This window comes from Xenopus tropicalis, chromosome 2, assembly GCF_000004195.4.
Source record: "Xenopus tropicalis strain Nigerian chromosome 2, UCB_Xtro_10.0, whole genome shotgun sequence".
Lineage (NCBI taxonomy): Eukaryota > Metazoa > Chordata > Amphibia > Anura > Pipidae > Xenopus > Xenopus tropicalis.
Genome location: NC_030678.2, coordinates 36,979,127 through 36,999,812, shown reverse-complemented (window position 1 = coordinate 36,999,812; position 20,686 = coordinate 36,979,127). Strand labels below are relative to the sequence as shown.

At 38.0% G+C, this 20,686-nt stretch overlaps 1 protein-coding gene across 4 annotated transcripts in view; it reads left to right on the top strand.

Annotated features, from left to right (window-relative positions):
• The first annotated feature begins 2,381 nt into the window (after nucleotides 1-2,381).
• Nucleotides 2,382-20,686, top strand: part of sts (steroid sulfatase) — a 106,714-nt gene continuing 88,409 nt past the window's right edge. For 2 of the 4 annotated variants that reach the window (XM_031896683.1, XM_002938968.5), the window contains exons 1-2: nucleotides 2,383-2,601; nucleotides 14,144-14,296. In XM_031896683.1, the coding sequence (XP_031752543.1) occupies nucleotides 14,248-14,296 (49 nt within the window). In that variant the 5' untranslated portion in view covers nucleotides 2,383-2,601; nucleotides 14,144-14,247. Of the gene's footprint in view, nucleotides 2,602-4,998; nucleotides 5,242-14,143; nucleotides 14,297-20,686 lie in introns of all 4 variants that reach the window. The other 2 variants (XM_018091434.2, XM_031896684.1) reach the window with 2 other exon arrangements.

Genomic DNA, 20,686 nt, shown 5'->3' with positions numbered 1-20,686 from the left:
TTTTATCTATTTGCCTTTTTCTTCCAACTCTTTGCAGCTTTCAAATAGGGGGTCACTGACCCCGGAAACCAAAAAACAATTGCTCTGTGAGGCTACAGTTTTATTGTTACTGTTACTTTTTATAACTTGTTTTTCTATTCAGACCCTCTGCTATTCATTTACCATCCTCTCATTCAAACTGCTCCTGGTTGCTAAGGTAATTTGGACACAAAAAGTGAAATACTGTAACTAAAAAACTGAAAATAATAAAACACTAAGACCAATTGCAAATTGTCTCAGAATATTATTCTCTGCATCATACTAAAGGTTATCTCAAAGGTGAACAACCCCTTAAACAGACTGTTAAGCTATTCTTCCGGACAGCACTGTACTCACTGAGGCGCATACAAGCATTGAACCCTGTGTTCCAGGCCCAGACTGGGGCTCAAAATAGACCCCGGCATTTCAAGTAAACAGAGGCCCAAACATCCCCCCATCAGCCCACTAAATAGTGACTGTCTATAGTATTTTACAACAGCCTTTGCCAGAACCCACAGATTGCCAGTCCAAGCCTGAATTCGATCTGGAAAAATGAGCTGCATTTCTTGCTGCATTCATCATCAGTGGAATGTATAATGGATCCACCACAAAGGGGGGACACAGGAAAGAAAGCCCCAAATGTGTAAGAGCCCAGCAGTAATAATAATTTGCATCCCTAAGTGCTCTAGTAGAGGTATAGGACCCGTTATCCAGAATGCTCGGGACCAAGGGTATTCCGGATAAGGGGTCTTTCTGTAATTTGGATCTTCATACCTTTTTTTTTTCAATTAACTTTTTATTAGTTTTCAGGTTTTGGGGTACAGAATGAAGAGGGGGAGGGGAAATAGGATAAGGGTAGGTAAAGACAGGATACAAGTAACATGACAAGGCATTATTGTTTTACAATATCTTGCTATTGTGTTATTCAAACTTAATTTAGAGACAATTTTCAGTAAATGACAATATATTGCTCTGGTTTAAACAAGATGTTCTTTATGTGATAAACATGCAAATAACATTGTAATTCTGTTATAGTATTTACATCGTTGGAGTTGCAACTCATATATATAGGTATTTTATATTCCCTGTTTAGACTCTATGTATTCAGACCATAATCTCCAATTTTGAAAGTGTTTAAATACATTTCCACGTTTGTATGCTATAGATTCTTCCATGTTTTTAGAGTCTTCTAGTAGGTGAATCCATTCAGCTGTTGTCGGTGGTTCTGTGTCTTTCCATTTTCTTGGGATGATTGCTTTAGCTGTCGTGATAATGTATTTAATCAGAGCATTGGAGATTATATCATTTTTTTTAGAATCATATAGTAAAAGTATTGATGTAGAATTAAATTCTAGTTCTTTGGGGAAGAATTTCTCAATAATATTTTGAATATGTTCCCAATATTGTTCTAATTTTTTACATTTGTACCATAGGTGTTCGTAGGTTCCTATTTCAGAGTTGCATCTCCAACACATGTCAATTATATCAAACATTTTTTTTAGTTTAACTGGGGTCATATACCACCTTGAAAGTAGTTTATAGTTGAATTCTTGTAACTTCGTTGAGGTGAATATTTTGGAATTGTTTTGGCATATGTTTTCCCAGTTTTCTGGGGTTAAATTGATATTAAGATCTTTTTCCCATTTTTCAGCAAATGGTGGTTTGATGTCATGTTTTGCTATCAGTTTTTTGTAGAAAAATGACAGAGGCCTTGGGATATAAGTATTCTTGTTGATCAGAGTTTCAAACCAGGTAAGTTTTCTTTCTAACTTTGTTATTTGTAGTGTATTGATATACTCTTTTATTTGTTCGTAAAGGTGAATTGGGAGGTTGGATTTTTCTTCAGATATAAAACTTAACTTTTCTGTTGTTGACATTTGTTTTTTTTCTAGAAAATCATTTGGATCTTCATACCTTAAGTCTACTAAAAATCAAATATTAATCAACCCCAATAGGATTATTTTGCATCCAGTAAGGCATAATTATATCTTAGTTGGGATCAAATACAAAACACTGTTTTATTTTTACAGAAAAAAAAGCAAATCAGTTTTAAAAATCTGAATTATTTGATTAAAATGGAGTCTGTCGGAGACAGGCTTTCTGTAATTTGGAGCTTTCCCTTACCTGTACTTGTATCTGAGACATTGGTAAATGATCCCCATACTGACGTCAGTGCAGTTATTATACGGCTAAAAAGCCATATAATAAAATGTTTATTGTTATCTGCAAAAAAACAAAAGCATACTGTAGAAGGGAATGCATTTTAAATGTTCACTGGAGTGGCGATTTCCCTTTAAGAGCTACATTCCCCAACTAGTTTTCCCCTGCATGCTGCACAGAGTTGTTTGTATTCCAAAGTCCCACCAATCACAGCTGCCCAGACATTATCAGCTGAAGGCAGGAAGCAATGTCAGATTTGTTGCTTTGCCTTGCACTCAGTATTCCACATGTTCCTCAGAGCATTTGTGGATTTATTATTTAATATAAAAGGCAAAGCTGTTGGGGAAGGGAAAGGAAGTGCTGAATATAGTAACAGAACTGCAACGTTTGTGAAGTCTGCAGCTTTGTGAGAGAGCCCTACTGGTAAGTGACTTGTGTAATAGATCTGTGGGTGGGACTCGTGCCTGAGCGGAGATCTATAGATTCCAGTACAAGGGGTTTGTCTCCTACAGCAGAGCTTCTTCCTGCAACTGAACTGCCAGCACAGCTTTGTGTAACATTCAGCTGGAGGGGGGAATAAACATACTCGAAATAAGCCGCTATTATTTGTTGCCACTATAAGTAGGGCTTGTTTTTGTGCTCTGCTGGCCAAGAATGCATTTATGCTATAATATAATCTATATCACTTTTATTGTTGCTAGCAAAAAGAGAGCTGGTAATAAAGTAGCTTTATTAGTAAACAACATGTGTAAGTGGGTGAAAAATATATATAAATGCAATGTTATAGTGAATGTAACATTCATTCAATTAACTTTATTAAAGGAAGGAAATGTATGATCACTGGGGGTGGGGGGGCTGCCAAATGTTAGGCACCCCCAGTGATTGTAAACACTTACCTGATTCCCCGGGCTGGTGCCCCTGTCAGCAAAAAACTGCACCTGCAAGCAAGCAACCTTCTTCCTCCTGTCTTCTTTATTTGCAATTCTGGGGCTTACACATGCACAGTGCAGTGAAAAATACCATTTTATATGTTGAAATGCAGCTCCTAACCAGTTCTTCTTGTTCTGCATCATTTGAAAATCTTGCACGGGAGGAAGGACTAAAACATTGATGTTACAAATTGTAACAACTTCTCCACAACTTAGGCTGATGCCACACGTGGCGTTTTTACGCTGTGTATTTTCGAATTCTCTCGGCGGCTGAAAAACGCTCAATATCATCATCCATAGGAATAACTTGAAAAGACTCGAAGCAAACCACACAATGCGTAAATACGCTAGAAAACGCCTTACCACGGATTTTCCAAGCGTTTGCCGAAATACGCCAGTATTTGCACAGCAAGCTATTCCTATGTGTACACAAAGGCAGCTGCCAGACCTAGCGGAAATACGCAGCGTTTTTACTATTTCGCACTATTAGCACCATGGAAACGGGATTTGCTACGTCACCAGTACTAGGCTGAAAAACGCCATAGTCAGGGGCTGTGTGGCTTGTGCTGCGTTTTTAGGCTGAGAAAATACGCAGCATGAAAACACCACGTGTAGCATCAGCCTTACAGACAGCATGCAGGGACTGCAATATCCATAATGCATTGCACTGTGATGTTCATTTCTTTATTGACATCAGGTGTACAGGGAATTGTGGGATTTGGGGGAATCAGGCTGAAGGCAGGCTGAGTATCTGACAGCAGCCCAGAGCATGTGCTGGGAATCAGCAGAAAAGAAGATGAGGAGCTGCTGGGGGCATCTCAGACAGTTCTTCCCTGCTAAAGGGCTGTGGTTACTTTGGGCTGGTGCAGAAGCCCCAAACATAATGTATAACACCTCTAACCTATTTATTTAGTTAAGCTTTAGTTCTCCTTTAAGTTGTGTATGGGTGTATGGGAGTTCCCCTAAAGCTTTTTTTACTTTTTGCTTTACAATTTTTTTTTGTTCGTTTTTTAATTATTAGTCTTCTTTTTCTGCCTCTGCCTGCAACTAATATATTATCTGGGTGTCAGGGACACTGACCCAGGAAAGGAGACATTGGCACAACGTATATAGTGCAAGTGGGGCTTAGCCCCTGCGTGTTAATTGAAAGTGTAGCAGCAACGTTTCGAAGGCGTACCCCTTTTGTCTGGCATCAGGGTCACTGACCCAGCCCACATCCAAAAACACATTGACTGTGCAGGTATAACTGTATTGTCATTTTTTTTAAGCCTTCTTATATATGTTACATGTATAAACATGTATACATGTTTACTGTTTAGCAACAATGTCCTATCCTGTGAGCACAGACAGACAGAGCAAATTTAATAAATGAATGTATCACTATGTGATACAATCTATAATAATTCAGCATGTGTTTGTAAGTTTGGAGTGGGACTCTCCAGTTGTGACTGAACATCAGGGCGGACTGGCAATCTATGAATTCTGGCAAATGCCAGATGCCATAGACCATCACTATTTATTGGGCCGGTGGGGGGCTGTTCAGATCTTTGTATACTTGAAATGCCTGGGCCTGTTGTGAATACCAGCCCAGACCTGCTGAACATCCAGCATACCATCAGAGCCAAAGGCCAGTGATACTAAACTACAATGTTTAACATCCCTCAAAGGTGAAGGTTAATGGCACACACTGTTTTTCTGCCAGTAGACAAAATGCCTGTTTGACTCCTGTAAGGACTTAAATTGATTTAAATGGCAACCGCATATCACTGTGCACATAAGACAGGTTCTGTGCTTTGTGACATTAGTCCAGATAAAGAGGGCTGGAATGCAACTTTTACTACATCACTTATATAAGGCCTTTTTTTGAACTACAACTAATATTCTGTTACAGCTCTTGGAATTTGTTTTAAGAGTAATTCAACAGACCATCGATCCTCTTCCTTCCGTCTTCTGTCTTCGGAATCCCGGGGCTGGCGCATGTGCAGTAGCGTGAAAAAGCAGGGTTTTTTGTTAAAGTTTAGCTTTTCACTCTATTGCGAAAGAAGAAGACAGAAAGACAGAAAGAAGAAGACAGAAGAAGGAAGAGGATCACTCTGTAGCAGCTACCTAGCAGCTGGTGCATTTTAGGTATAAGGTAAGTGATTAAAAATGAATTAAACCCAATTGGATTGTTTTGCCTCCATTAGGAATGAATTACACCTTAGTTGGGATCAAGTACAAGGTACTGTTTTATTACTACAGAGAAAAAGAAAATCATTAAAAAGGTAATTATTTGATTAAAATGGAGTCTATGGGAGATGGCCTTCCTGTAATTTGGAGCTTACTGGATAATGGGTTTCCTAAGTAATAACCTCAACTGAGTGTCTTACAATGTACTTTGTTCTACTTAGTTACATATATTTCTTTTTCCTTTGCTATCTTATAGACGTCCCCGTAGTTTGTGTGATAGGCTGGTAAGAGCTGATTTGGGTACTAAACATAGTGATCCACAGAGGTTACTCGTACCTTTGAGAAATGGCATCTACCCTTGTGGTAGATGGGATCAGTGTTCAAGTGTAATACGCACAGATTCCTTCATCCATCCCTGTTCTGGTTGCAGGTTTGCCATTAAATGTCACTATATATGTGACTCGGATTATGTGGTTATTTACTCAAGTGTCCATGTGGACTGGCATATGTGGGGAAAACGATACAATCTGTACGTGATAGGATAAGTCAACACAAATCCACTATTAGGAAGGAGGTGGTAAAGTTACCGGTTCCAGCGCATTTTTTAACTGCTCACCCTAATGCAACTGCACTAAGATTCCTTGTAATAGAGTCTTACAAGGTAGGGTGATGTATATGCTATTGCAGAGCTAAAATGCCTCAACTGCAATGCAATTTAGCCTTCTCATTGAGTTAAATGCATTTTTTTTAAAAATTATCTTTTTTGTGAATTTTATTAACCCATATTTTACATCCACCAAGCAACTTATTGCAAAAGCCTGGCTTGTACCACAATTACTTTTTCCTGAAGTCAAGTCTAAACTCTATAACATTTTAATTATAAAACTCACCAGCATTCTCCATGATAAACAAAAACAATTCCTGAAGGTCTGTAAAGCATGGATCAAATATAGATTTCCACAATCCTTTCATGAATCCATACAGACTTACTAAATAATCTACAATAAGGCAAGTTATCTTCTTATAAATCCAAAGATGGATAACTGACCTTTATTCCACAATTTATAGTGTTTTCCCTATGTTTGCTTTTTCATTCCTAACCCCATTTGCTTTTACTTTTGTTCCCTCTTTTCCTTATTTTCTCTTTCTGTTATATCACTTTATTAGCACCTAATTGACAGAACAGTGTTGTACAATATTCTATATGTTGAGATTCTGATCATTATAAGGACACATTTGATTTTGGTGGACTCACTGTTATATATTTTCTGTTGACAATTATAAATCAATAAAAAAAATATTGAGACATAAAAGATATTATACACACCGCAGTACTTTCCAGCCTTTGAGTTTAACAAGCCCAGTGCATTCAACAGTAGTAAAACCAAAGCAACTATTGTTGCCATCCTGATAGATTACCAGCTGGCTGGTAAAAATGACCTTTATGACCATTGTTATTAATAGGGAAGTAAATCACATAATAAGGGAGTGTGGTGTCTAGTAACAACACCAATGTCACAAAGAGGATTTGGATAATATTCCAGGTAAAAAGCAAGGTTCACTGCTTAACATTATTAGTTCTTTTAGGTTAAAAAAGCAGCACTCTGGACAACTCTAAAGATAAAACCATTCTGTTCTGCTACTAACTAACTTTCAAGCTGGCCATACACATAAAGATCCACTTGTTTGGCAAGGTTGCAAAGTCTTTGCCTCAATTGGCTATTCATGCAGAGGCCAAAATAAAGTTGCTTCAATCATGGACCCATGTTGGACCAGTCATGCGAGGACTGTATCCACACAGCAATGTGGTCCTTGTCCAAAGGAATTTTCAAAGATGCCCAATAAATATCTGACTGACTTTTAGACAGATATTGGCAAAGCAGGCAGTCACAAATGCCCTAAATATGAGCTAATAAGCTGCTAACTCTGGAGGAGCCAAGTTTTTACACAGTACCAGCCTGTGTATGGCTAGCTTTAATATGAGCTATGTGGGCTTTATTAAGGGCAATTAACTTGTATAAAAAATTTTTTTACAGAAAAATATCCACTTACAAACATTCATAAATCAAGTTGAAAAAAGGGGGATTTCTAGTACATAAAAGGCTAATAGCTATGTGTTTTAAAGGCTTCCATTAAGCATGTTCCATGCATACATTTTTAAAAATGTACTGAAATGTGCCTGTTCTAAGATCTCAAATCATTTTTCAAAAAAATATGAGAGTAGGTGGCATTACTGGAAGTTCTGGTTCTGGCAACTAGATCATGTGTGCTAATTCCATCCCGTTGCCAACAAAAGAACTATTAATTGGAGGAATTGTTTTTTGTAATAATGGAGCTTCTACTCACACATAACACCAACATGTTCTGTGCCTGGTAACATCTGTGGGGGTGTAAAGGTCACTGCTGTTTGACTCTGGAGCAAATGCTAAGTAACGCAAGAATGCAATATTTGTGATAATGCCTCTATGGACAAACTGAGGTCTATTCAGGATTAGTTTGCTTTTGTGGGAGTAGCTTGTTGCCTTGCCTGGACAAAGCCCTGATCTCAACCCAAATTCCAGAGACAGGTGTCTGGCATTTTTGGCCATATTGTGTACTCTTTGGGGAACATTTAATAAAACTTGATTTTTTGTTTTTGTTTTTAGAAACTCACATAAACTCTTGAGAGTTTTTTATTAAATACATTTGATCAATGATGTATTTATTAATATTCACGTTAATTTGTAAGTTGATCATACAAAAAACTTGAGAATGTATTTATTTGCCAAACATTTTGAGAATATTACAGGAAATTTTCAAAAGAATCAAGAACTTCAAAGCAATGTTTATTTTCCTTGAATCTTCCTTTTTTCCCAAATAGAAAGTGCTCCAGTGGCCATTAGAAGCATTGGCACTCATTCTTGGAAAATAATGTATTTAAGTTTAACTTGGAACTATGTGAAAGAGAAAACAATGATGGGATTAACTTCCCGTTGAAAGTGTGTGAAATAGAAAACAACCATCTATTCTGGATACCTAAACCGTTAAGAATAACCCCAATAGATCTACTACCAACCTCCAAACACGCACTAGACCTATGGGATACAATGGCACACAAATCAAAACGGACCCCAACCAACACCAGATTTATAACTCTATTCCACAATAAAGAATTTACACCAGGCTGCACCCCCGCGAACTTCAAAACCTGGATAGCCGCAAACCTGACTACTATAAAGTCCCTCGCACCAGAGCAAAAAGTAATCTCATTCCAAGAATGTATAGATTGAAATACCAAACACCCAACTGTTTCAATACTTACAACAAATAAAACACTTTATCGAATAAAAAATTAAAACACACACAAACAAACCAACCACTCACCTACTTTGAGAACATCTGCCACAGGCAATCCCAGCCAGCGCACCTAATCGCTACAACAAAAATACATGACCAAATGGGAAGAAAACCTGGGGATCACAATACCAGAACAAACTTGGTCACATAGATGGACCACAGCTAGCAAAACTTCAATCTGTGCAGCCTCAAGCGAAAGAGCATATAAAATCATCTATAGATGGTATTACACCCCAACCCGCATCAGCAAACTCACTAATAACCCAGAACTATCAGCCTGTTTTAGAGGCTGCGGAGAACGAGGATCATTCCTACACACATGGTGGACATGCAAAATAGCTCAAGAATTCTGGTAAACAGTAGAAACTCTGCTCTCCGAGTTCCTCCACTGTACAATAGAACCAACCCCACAACTATTCTTGCTAGGAATGAAAGCGAGAAACACACAATCCAAACAATCACGCAAATTAGCCACACATATCCTAACAGCAGCAAGATCACTACCTACCAATGCTAATCACAAAAATAAATTGGATCAGAGCCATGGAAACAATCAGAGACAGACTCCTTGATAGGAGCTATGAAGGGGAGCTGGAGTGGTATCCATGGGCCCAATATCTGGAGAGCCAGCAGACAGAAAGCACCGCATAGAAACCGTCTGAGAACCGGTAACCCCTAACTTTCCTTCTACCCTGCTCCCCTACCTCCCTATCCCACTAACCCTACTTCTTTACCCTAACCCCAATTAACCTACAACCCAATAAACTACAGCCTTACAGAAATGAGCAATAACCAAGACAACAAAAGGAAAATGTACAAAACCATTATGTTATCACTATTAAAGCCCTCACTATACATAAGAAGGAAAAGCTGTTTGATTGTATAGCAAGATACACAGAAAGGGGTTGTGGGAGCACTCCAAGGCTAAATAGAGTATACAAATACAATGGAAGTGCAACTGATCTGGCCAAATTAACTACAAGCATACAAAGAGAGGGGAATTGATCAATAGATAGTTTACTTACGCATAGATAACTGATCTGGCCAAATTAACTACAAGCATACAAAAAGAGAGGGGGATTGATCAATACATAGTTTACTTATGAATAGATAATTTACTTATGAAACAGGGGACCAGGGAATGTGCATTGATCAATCCCCCTCTCTTTTTGTATGCTTGTAGTTAATTTGGCCAGATCAGTTGCACTTCCATTGTATTTGTATACTCTATTTAGCCTTGGAGTGCTCCCACAACCCCTTTCTGTGTATCTATGTATTTTAGCAGAGTTATTCTGCAGGAAGAATGGCCAAACTTCCATGTGGGTTAGCACCCCCACACCCATCCCTTTAATGGTGGTCTTATGCCTTTAATAAAATGGGTGTTGGTTAATGGGCAGTCTTCTCCTTTACAAGCCACAAGCGGGGGAGGATTAAGCCTGTAGAACCAAGCTGTGGTCCTGGCAATCTCTCTCTATAAAAGCTGAAGGCATGGGAGTGACTAAGCCCTCTGACTCAAACCAGCCCCCAGGTCAAGAATGGGAACAGTGCACGGGAGTGTCAGCCTTTGAAAAATATGACCAGAGGTAAATAGATAGGACCACCATACGGGGTTTACCTTGACATGGTATGGTGGCTTACCAATCTTATGATCATAATTTTGTAACTTAAAACCCATGTTTTTATTAAAACATGCACTAGCATAGATAATTTACTAATGAAACAGGGGACCAGGGAATGTGCATTGATCAATCCCCCTCTCTTTTTGATTGTATAGCAAACCTGTTGATCTAGATTTTTCCTAAAAAAATCATTAAAAAAAACCTTCAAATTAATTAAAAAAATAAAATAGAAACCAATGATGGGATTAACTTCATTTTGAAACTGTGGGAAATTAAAAACAATAATGGGTTTAACTTTCCCTTGAAAATGTGTCAAAGACAGGCTGTCAGTGGTTCTCGGCAGCTTAAACCTGGCGTACTTTTTGTCATTTTAAAAAAGTCACATAAAGTTTTATAAAGCTCAAACATTTGTGGGTCTTAAAAAAAAATATACAGAATTATCTCAAATTTTGTATAATGTATCGTATAATGCAAAAAAACACAAACATAAATCTAAAATAACCATAACATTAAAAAAATTCAAACTTTTCTCAAAAAACCTTAGTAAATGGGTCCCTATGTGTAAGTAGTCCCAAGACCAATTGCTCCCATTATAGTTAGACAAATATGCTATGTACATGTCACACAGATGAGTGACTCCAGCTAGAGCAACTGGAGATGGCTTGCAAACACCATGGAAACAGCCCCAGTTGTGTGCAGGTATAATCTAGAAGATCTACACATGTACACAAGTATGTCTACTTGACCTCATACAAGTGGCCTTACTGTTAGCTGAACTTAAATAAGTATCATATACAGTAAATATGACACCCTATGTACAGTGTGTGTGTGCATGGGGGGAGCTTTGCATACCACACATTATTATACATTATATAAATGTACAGTGTTGCATTAATACATTTTGGCCATTGTTTGTTCAATGCATTAATGCATTAAAAATGACTGACACTTTATTAATGTGCTATTTTATAGGTTACGGTATTGGTTGCAACATATTGTACTGTTGGATTGTAAGCAGTAAATGTCCAGGTGGAAATATAATGCCTGAAGGGTTTTAATGTTGAGGTAAATAGTGTGCCTTGTGAACCAGATGAGAAATAAAATGTGTTCCATTTTGTATCTAAAAGAAAGAACTAAATCTAAAACTTGTATTGTGGGAAAAAACCAGAGACCATTCCTTTTGCTGTACTTCTTAGTTTCTATTCAGGTATTTTCGATGGCCAATACAGAGATATAAGGGACATATTTTCCTTATTTATTCACAGGTTGATTATACATATATAATATAACAGCCCTTGTGAGAAGCATCACACATTGATTTTCACCTCACCAAGCCATTTCCTTATACCAGGTGGCTATTTTTAATAGGAGAACTGAGCTCTGATCTTGATTGCTATTGATTGATTTGTGTTACCTTTAATGAATTGCCATGCTTTCTTGTACATGTCTCTGGTGGGAAATGTCAGTAGCTTCAAGAAAGTCTAATTATTTTGTAACTGTACAATAAAGTGTTACTGAAGTAGAACTTGATCTTTTAAAAAATATACAATCTTTCAAGCTTTATAGTGTCCTTTCTTTAGTACAAGTGCCAATTTACTGATTGTTGCCAGGTTAAACACTTCTTTTCCGGTTCTTGAAAAGCACTTGAAAATGAATGGCTATCATTTAGCCAGGTCAGAGAGCCTGCTATTATTCTCCACTGAAAACCTGTATTTATTGTGTTTGTATGTAGTAAACAAATTTATAGGAGTCTGTTTAGGAATAGAAGACTTGTAATTTGTTGTTATAGAGCACATTTTGTGAACGAAGTAATCCATTTTTACTACTTATAGTGAATTTTGTGGGCGCAGACCACAGTGATTCAAGACTATTTCTCGCACCTTTCGTTTTATGTTACTGCATGATTTTGAGCCCTTAAAGGCCATGGTAAATGGGATGAAATTGAACAGTTTCCTACATAAGTGCTTTCCAGCTCAGTGGGAGGGTGGCAAAAAGCCTGAATTCGCCTTGTCATAGACTTCAGTGGTAACTTCTCTGACCCTGTGGGTGCAACTGTGGGTCAATGGGGTATTGTATGGAAATACTTCAATGAACGTTTCTGAACAATAATTCAATTAGAAATGCATTTGCCACCCACCTGCACAGCTGGAAACTGTGTGGACAACAAACACTCAAATTCGCCCTTTGTGCATTAAGAGTTGGTTGCCATTACTGCAGATAAGATCTTTTAACTTCAATGTGTAGCCCTAGAGTATAAATTAAAAAGGATAATAGAAGGTAACTTAAAGTTTTGTCATTTTTATTAAGGCAAATGTTACTTTTTTATGAACATTAAACTCCTGGGTGACTGTGGAAGGATGTAGCTATGTATATATATATCATTTACCCATCCTGTTTATACTACAGGTTCTGCATAGGACCTGGGGTTTCAAGGGGTCTTTCCGTAATTCAGATTACCATACTGTAAGGGCTGATATATTAGATAGCTTCAAGAAGGGGCTGGATGGCTTTTTAGCAAGTGAGGGAATACAGGGTTATTGGAGAGTTGATACAGGGATTGGTCCGATTGCCATCTTGGAGTCAGGAAGGAATTGTTTTCCCCTCTGAGGCAAATTAGAGAGGCTTCAGATGGGGTTTTTTGCCTTCCTCTGGATCAACTAGCAATTAGGCAAGTTATATATAGGCATTAAGGTTAAACATGATGGACCTAAGTCTTTTTTCAACCTGACTTACTATGTTACTTTTTTACTATGTATGTCTTTTAAAAATAATACGGATTAATTATATCTTAGTTAGGATCAAGTACAAGGTAGTGGGATATACATAAATACATGCATACTGATTGCCACTGAATCTTGCTGTGTGCCAAACTGTAACTGTAAGTTAAACAGGTTGGTCGCCTTTTAATTAACTTTTAATATGATGTAGAATTTGCTATTATGTGGCAATTTGCAATTGGTTTTCGTTTTTTATTTTTTGTGGTTTTTCAGTTATTTAACATTTTGTTCAGGAGCTTATGCAGTTTGTAATGTCAGTAGCTATCTGGTTGCTAGGGTCTTGTTTACCTTAGCAAGCAGGCAGTGGGTTAAATGAAAGACTGGAATATGAATCAGAGAATGGCCGAATAGTAAGATAACAAATAAAAAGTAACAATATTAATATTAATTTGTAAGCGCACAGAGTAATAGTTTTTGGCTGTCGGGGTCAGTGACCACCATATAAAGCTGAAAAAAATGAAGTAGTGGAAGGCAAATAATTTAAAAACTATAAAAAATAAATAATGAAGCCCAATTGCAAAGCTGCTAGGAATAGGGTGTTCTATATCATACTAAAAGTTAATGTAAAGGGGAATTTTCCATCCAAAACCAAGACTTATGGGTAAGCTAACTTCCTAAGTATTTTTTTCAGCCACATTTGCTTTTGTTGCTAATTCCTAGGGGCTGGTAATCATACCTGGTAAAGATTTAAGCAATGAGATAACTACTGTACTTTCATTATATTATGCTGCTGCACAATTTAAAAAACTGAGAAATCATCCATATAGATGACATGACACTATCCAATCAATGGCAGAATTGGTGGTGCCAGTATCAATTTATTGTAATATTGAATAGCCCTGATGAGTTTCATTTTAATTTCCCTTTCGTGGCATCAAGACCTATCTGGTGATTGTTAACTGAATAGGTCCGTATTAAGCGCTGATTGTCACAAGTTTGATAACGATCTAAGAGAAATCCATTGCAAATCCAAACAAACAATCGCATGTCTTGATGGATAAAAAAGTCAATAATACGAAAAAATACATTGTGTGAGGGCAATGTTGTTGGCTTGAATGTAATATAATTGCAATAATCTGGGGGTTTCTTTGCACATTTTAATTGGTTTATTTATTTCACACTTGTATTTCCACAGAAATATGAAACCTCAGCCCTGGATAAGAACCATGTTCATTCTGCATATTCTGCGTGCAAGTTGTGTTTACAGTTCAAGACCTAACTTTATTCTGATAATGGTTGATGATCTTGGGATCGGAGATGTTGGCTGCTATGGAAACAAAACAATTAGGTCTGATAAACATTTTATATTTATATATGTATATTGAATTGGTTATTAATGTAATATCTTCAAATGAAATAGTTTGCATTTTGAATATATAAAGTACATGAGTACAAGTAACATGCCCATATACAGGCAATGCTACTTCTTTGTGCCAGCTTGTGCATGTGTAGGCATATGGTGATTGGCTATACATTAAAATGAGGAGCTAGATGTTAACCATAATTATAAGAAATCATTTGTAATTTAGAATATGTAAATTCAGCACCATTAAATAAATGACGAGAATTGTGTAGTATAACTTATTAAGATTTATTATCCATCGTGTTCTACCTCTCTAAGCCAAGCAGACCATGAAATACTGTATAAGTCATGTTGACTTATGGGTAGCAGAATCCTTTAATAGGCTAAGATTACATGTGTATTCCAGTCTACTGGAGGACCATGCTGCCCCCAGTTCTGCATGACTTACTTATCCAGTAGTCCCTCCTTTTCTTGCTGGAGTGGTTGAATTTCATTGAGCTAATGGTTGGGGAGTTGGGGGTAAAGGTAAAGGTAAAAAAAAAAATATATATATATATATATATAGGTATGGGATCCATTATCTGGAAACCCCTTATCTAGAAAGCTACAAATTATGGAAAGCCTTTCTCCCATAGACTCCATTTTAATCCAATAATTCAGATTTTTAAAATTGATTTCCTTTTTCTCTGTAGTAATAAAACAGTACCTTGTATTTGGTCCCAGCTAAGATAAAATTAATCCTTATTGGAGGCAAAACAAACCTATTGGGTTTAATTAATGTTTTATTGATTTTGTAGTATCAGTACGGTATGGGGATCCAAATTATGTAAAGACCCCTTATCTGGAATACCCTTGGTCCCAAGCATTCTGGATAACGGGTCCTATACCTGTATATATATTAATATTAATTGGGATGTGCTGGTTGCATAAGTATTCAACCCCCATGTAAGTACTTGGTAGGACCATCTTTAGCTGCAATTTCAGATGTTATAAAAGGCACTAAGCTTGCCCAGTCACAGTAACTCATAGCAACCAATAAGATGTTTGTTTTTAAAAATGTAAGCATTATATATACACCTTTTTTGTCTGTTACTAACTATACAAGTTTGCACATTGCTTGGGGGTGATTTTAGACCATTTTTCCAAGCACATCTTCTCAAGGTTATTCAGATTAGTTAGCTAGTTGTATTACACTTGTGCCCCTCATTTTTTTTACATAGTCCCACTGATTCTCAGATGAATAACAATCAGAGATTTAATATATATATATAATGTATATATTTAATGTATATATATAATATACAGATGAAGCGCAGGTTTTCCCAAAACTTAACTAGTTACAAGATAACACAGGCTATCCTGTTGTGTTATCTCGTGCCATCTCCCTGCTGTGTCAGGGGGAAAAAAGCCTTCTTAGGCTGTTATTCTGTTTTCAGACAGCGGGTGGTGCCTGGAAAGTAACATGAACGTGCACAGTAGGGGGTCCATTTTGACACCAGACTTCTCCAGCCTTATCTTTTTTCTGGAATGTGGGAAGTGCTAAGAGGGATTAAGATTACCCCCTGGTGAAAGCAAATAGAGCACTAGTCTCTCCTGTGGGTAATTACACACTGGGCTGTTTCTGGGCAAATTCAGTTGGTACAACGTATATCAGGCGCATAATCATATATTTTTAATACTGTAGTTTGGCATTTTTCCCTCCTCTTTTCACATTATGCAATTTTGTTTTCCTCAATCATTTAACTATTAGAGTTCCCAGATCCCTGCAAAGAATGGGCCCAGACAATAAATAAGTTCCCTTTTCTCTGTAATAATAAAACAGTACCTGTACTTGATCCCAACTAAGATATAATTACCCCTTATTGGGGCAGAACAGCCCTATTGGGTTTATTTCATGGTTAAATGATTCCCTTTTCTCTGTAATAATAAAACAGTACCTGTACTTGATCCCAACTAAGATATAATTACCCCTTATTGGGGGCAGAACTGCCCTATTGGGTTTATTTCATGCTTAAATGATTCCCTTTTCTCTGTAATAATAAAATAGTACCTGTATTTTATACTGGTTTTTTTTTTTGTGGTTAGGATGGTTTTGAGAGAGGGCCATTTGTATAACTCAGCCTGCAGCCTTGTGCTTTATATGGGCACATAACCCCTCAGTGACTTCTAAAATCCTTATCATTTACAGTAGGGGGTACATTATCCCTTATAATATACGAGGCCTGCAGCTTTGTACCTTTATCACATAATGCCTCCAATATCCCTTTTAATACATAAGAGATTATTACAGCCATGTTTTTCATTTATAGTTATTAAGGTTAAGGCCACAGGCAGTGACAGCAGCTTTGGACAAGTATAAATGATAAATAAAGCAGAGATTATCAATAGTTAAGAAATATATCTTTCCACAACTTGGGACAACCTATCTGTACTGAACCCAGTGAGTTTCTTACGCCCTGTAGGCAACACTGACACCCAACACTGCACCACACCATACCTCCCAACATTTAAAAATTTAAAAGAGGGACAAAAGTATATGCTGCGCTAAGTGATGCAATATTTTTTGACCACGCCCCTCTGACCACACCAACATTACAAAACACCCCCATTTTCCATGGTTGGAATGGTAGCATCAGGCACACCAAGTGCAATAGTGTTTGAACTCTTTTACTGCCAACGACGTATGGCATACGTTGTGGCAGTAAAAGGGCTTAAATGCCAACGACGTGTCCCATACGTCGTTGGCATTTAAGCGCAGCTCTCTGCAGCGGCGGCATCTGCCGCCGCTGCAGAGAGCTTCTATCCATGACACCCCCCTGGGCAACGTGACAGGGGGGCTGTCATGAGGGTCCTGCAAGACGTTCGCTCGCAGGACCCTCCAGGAAGCAGCAGACGCGATCGCATCGCGTCTGCTGCTTCCTCCTTCCCCCCTGCCAGCCGGCCCACTGAAGAGGAGGCGATCGGGTCTTCAGGACAGATAAGAACTTTTTTTTTTTTTATTTACACACTTACACACACACTTACATACATTTATACACACTTACATACATTTACACACACTTACAGCACACAGTTTAGCAGTTTTTTTTTCATTTTTCACACTTTTATACACTTATTTACACTCATATACACACTTACACACTATAACACAACTTTTACACATGTACACACATCTATACACAAACACTTTGTTTTGTTTTTTGTTTTGTTTTGTTTTTTTTTTCATTTTGCCACTTTGTTTTTAGTTTCTTTTACCCAAAAACTGTTTATTTTGACAGCGTGACTATTACATAGTTACATAGTTACATAGGGTTGAAAAAAGACCATTGTCCATCAAGTTCAACCCATCCGAGTAAACCCAGCACACAACCTATACTAACCAATCTATACACTCACATACATAAACTATATATATACACAACCAGTAATACTAACTGTAGATATTAGTATCACAATAGCCCTGGATATTCTGCTTGTTCAAAAACTCATCCAGGCCCCTCTTAAAGGCATTAACAGAGTCTGCCATTACCACATCACTAGGAAGGGCATTCCACAGCCTCACTGCCCTCACCGTGCAAAACCACCTACGCTGCTTCAAATGGAAGCTCTGTTCCTCTAATCTATAGGGGTGACCTCTGGTGCGCTGATTGTTTTTATGGGAAAAAAGAACATCCCCCATCTGCCTATAATCCCCTCTAATGTACTTGTACAGAGTAATCATGTCCTCTCGCAAGCGCCTCTTTTCCAGAGAAAACAACCCCAACCTCGACAGTCTAACCTCATAGCTTAAATCTTCCATCCCCTTTACCAGTTTAGTTGCACGTCTCTGCACTCTCTCCAGCTCATTAATATCTTTCTTAAGGACTGGAGCCCAAAACTGCACTGCATACTCAAGGCGAGGCCTTACCAGGGACCTATAAAGCGGCAAAAATATGTTCTCATCCCTTGAGTCAATGCCTATTGGATCAGATATTCTGACTACTAATTACACTGTCATGTGACTTATTTTGTTGTTTCACTGATTTGCACAATTTTTGTGATTTTATCGCATTTTATCCCTGTATAAGTGTTCCTAATCTGTTTTTAGCGTAGCTTTGCCAGGTGTAACTTTGGTGTACAAAAATAACTTTGCCTATTTTAAATTCATCAGAATGTGTACTTTCCAAAAATATATGGTTTCCTGGGGCTCTCTGTATAGTTAGGGGGGGGGGGGGGTTACTGCACATAATACGCTGTCAGGGGGCTCTGTGTTGAGCTGAGTTGGCAGGCGAGAAATCCTTATGCGCTATTTTCATTTTGGGGTCAGTACACACTGCAGACTTTGGTATATCTATGCATATTGGGCATCAAACTGTTCTGTAGGCCTCTGGTGTTCCTATTTGGGGTGACTTGCCTTTGTACGCAAGAAATTGTGTTTCGGCACATAATACACATAATACACATAATACACTGACAGGGGGCTCTGTGTGCAAAAGCTGAGTTGGCAGGCGAGAAATCCTTATGCGCTATTTTCATTTCGGGGTCAGTACATACCACAGACTTTGGTATATCTATGCATATTGGGCATCAAACTGTTCAGTAGGCCTCTGGTGTTCCTATTTGGGGTGATTTGCCTTTATCTGATCTTTATCAAGAAATTCTGAGAGATAAATGCGGCAAATTGCAACATTTTTATGCGATTTTCTAAATGTCATATAAATCTGCAAACTTAGGAAAGCTTTACAGCTTGGTACTTTGGAGCAAAAAGAAATGTTTACCCATTATAGATTCGGGGGGATGTGTACTTTCCAAAAATATATGGCTTTCTGGGGTGAGTGTACTTTTTTTGTACCATTATCCCACATAAAGGATGTAAATGTGTTGATTTAGCAGGAGCTGAAATGATACTTCATATGGGGGTATGTTCCCATCGGGCCCCTACATGCCACATACTTAGCTAAACCTATACATATTGGGCATCAAACTGTTCAGTGGACCCCTGGCGTTCATATTTAGGGTATTTTATTTGGTTATTTTATGACCTGTAGGAGATAAGATACTATAGACTGGAAGTTTTGAAGCAATTTTTAAAAAAAATCAAAAATTTTGATAAAAAACAATAACTTTAGGAAAGCATTGCGACTTGATAGTTTGGAGTAGACAGACAGTTGTGCCTATTCTGTATTCCCCAGAATCTGTTCTTTCCAAAAATGTACAATTTTCTGGGATAAACCTTCTGTTAGTGGAAATTTTGTCCTTGAAATCTAAGGTATGCCGCTTTCTGGAGCAGTGCTTTGGAAATTTGGTAATGTACTGCTGGGAGTTTTTGAGAAATCTCCATAAAACTATATATATTTGGTATTGGCACGTTCAGGAGACATGGGACTTTCCAAATCAGTTGTATATTCGTGCATAAAATAATTTTTGTTTCTAGTATGTGTGTTTATATTATGGAAAATTAGATTTTTTTTGCATTTTTAGACATTTAGAAGCCTATATCTTGTTACAGAATTGGAATTACACAAAAATTCTACCATATTTTGAAAGCTTAGGTTGTTCTGAAAAAAACGATATATTGTTTTCCTGGGTAAACTAAAAGTCCCCCAGAGGAAAGGCCCCTAAAGTGAAACAGTGCAAAATGTTCAAAAACTGTCTGGCAATACAAGTTCCGCTTTGTCCAAAACAGCTTGCAGTAAAAGTAAAAAATAGCTGGCATCATAAATCATGAGCTGCCCTTGAAAATACAAAAAGGAGGAGGCCAGGACGCGCCTGTGGCCATCAATGGTCCTTCATAGTTCAATTCCCTTGGTGCGTCTGCCTCTATCAATGGGGCTCAATGCTGATACCATTTCTGATACATGCCCTACCTAAGGCATCAGCTTTGAGACCCAAGGAAGCTCAGCTGCCAGGGCGGGACTCGAACTCCAAACCTTACGGGGTAGGAATCGAACTCCAAACCCGGCGATGTAAGGGCGTGCGCTCTACCACTTCGCTATCCTTCCTCCTCCCACTTGTAACATGTTTTTTCGTAATCTTGTCTTCTGCATATTGGCGGTTGGTGTATCCTAACCGACTGACTGAAACACTCAGGGTTAGAGCCTGCTGCTTGCCCCAAGCCCTATATAACTAGGGGGGCTGTTATAGTAGGGGGGAATGAATCCTCCATTTATCAACATTCTCTGGGGGGAATGAATACAAGGGTATAAATTTTACCCCCGGGGCAAGAGAGGTCCCCAAATTTGCCCCATTGACTTATGATGGGGATTTTGGCAAATAACTAGTTTGTCGTAGACCCATGAATGAGGTGTCAAACCGTGCAGCTTATTCGGGAGTGGGGTGCTATGCCTTTTCTGAGGGGTGGGCGGTTAATTGCCCCAGCAGGGGGCAATTAACCAC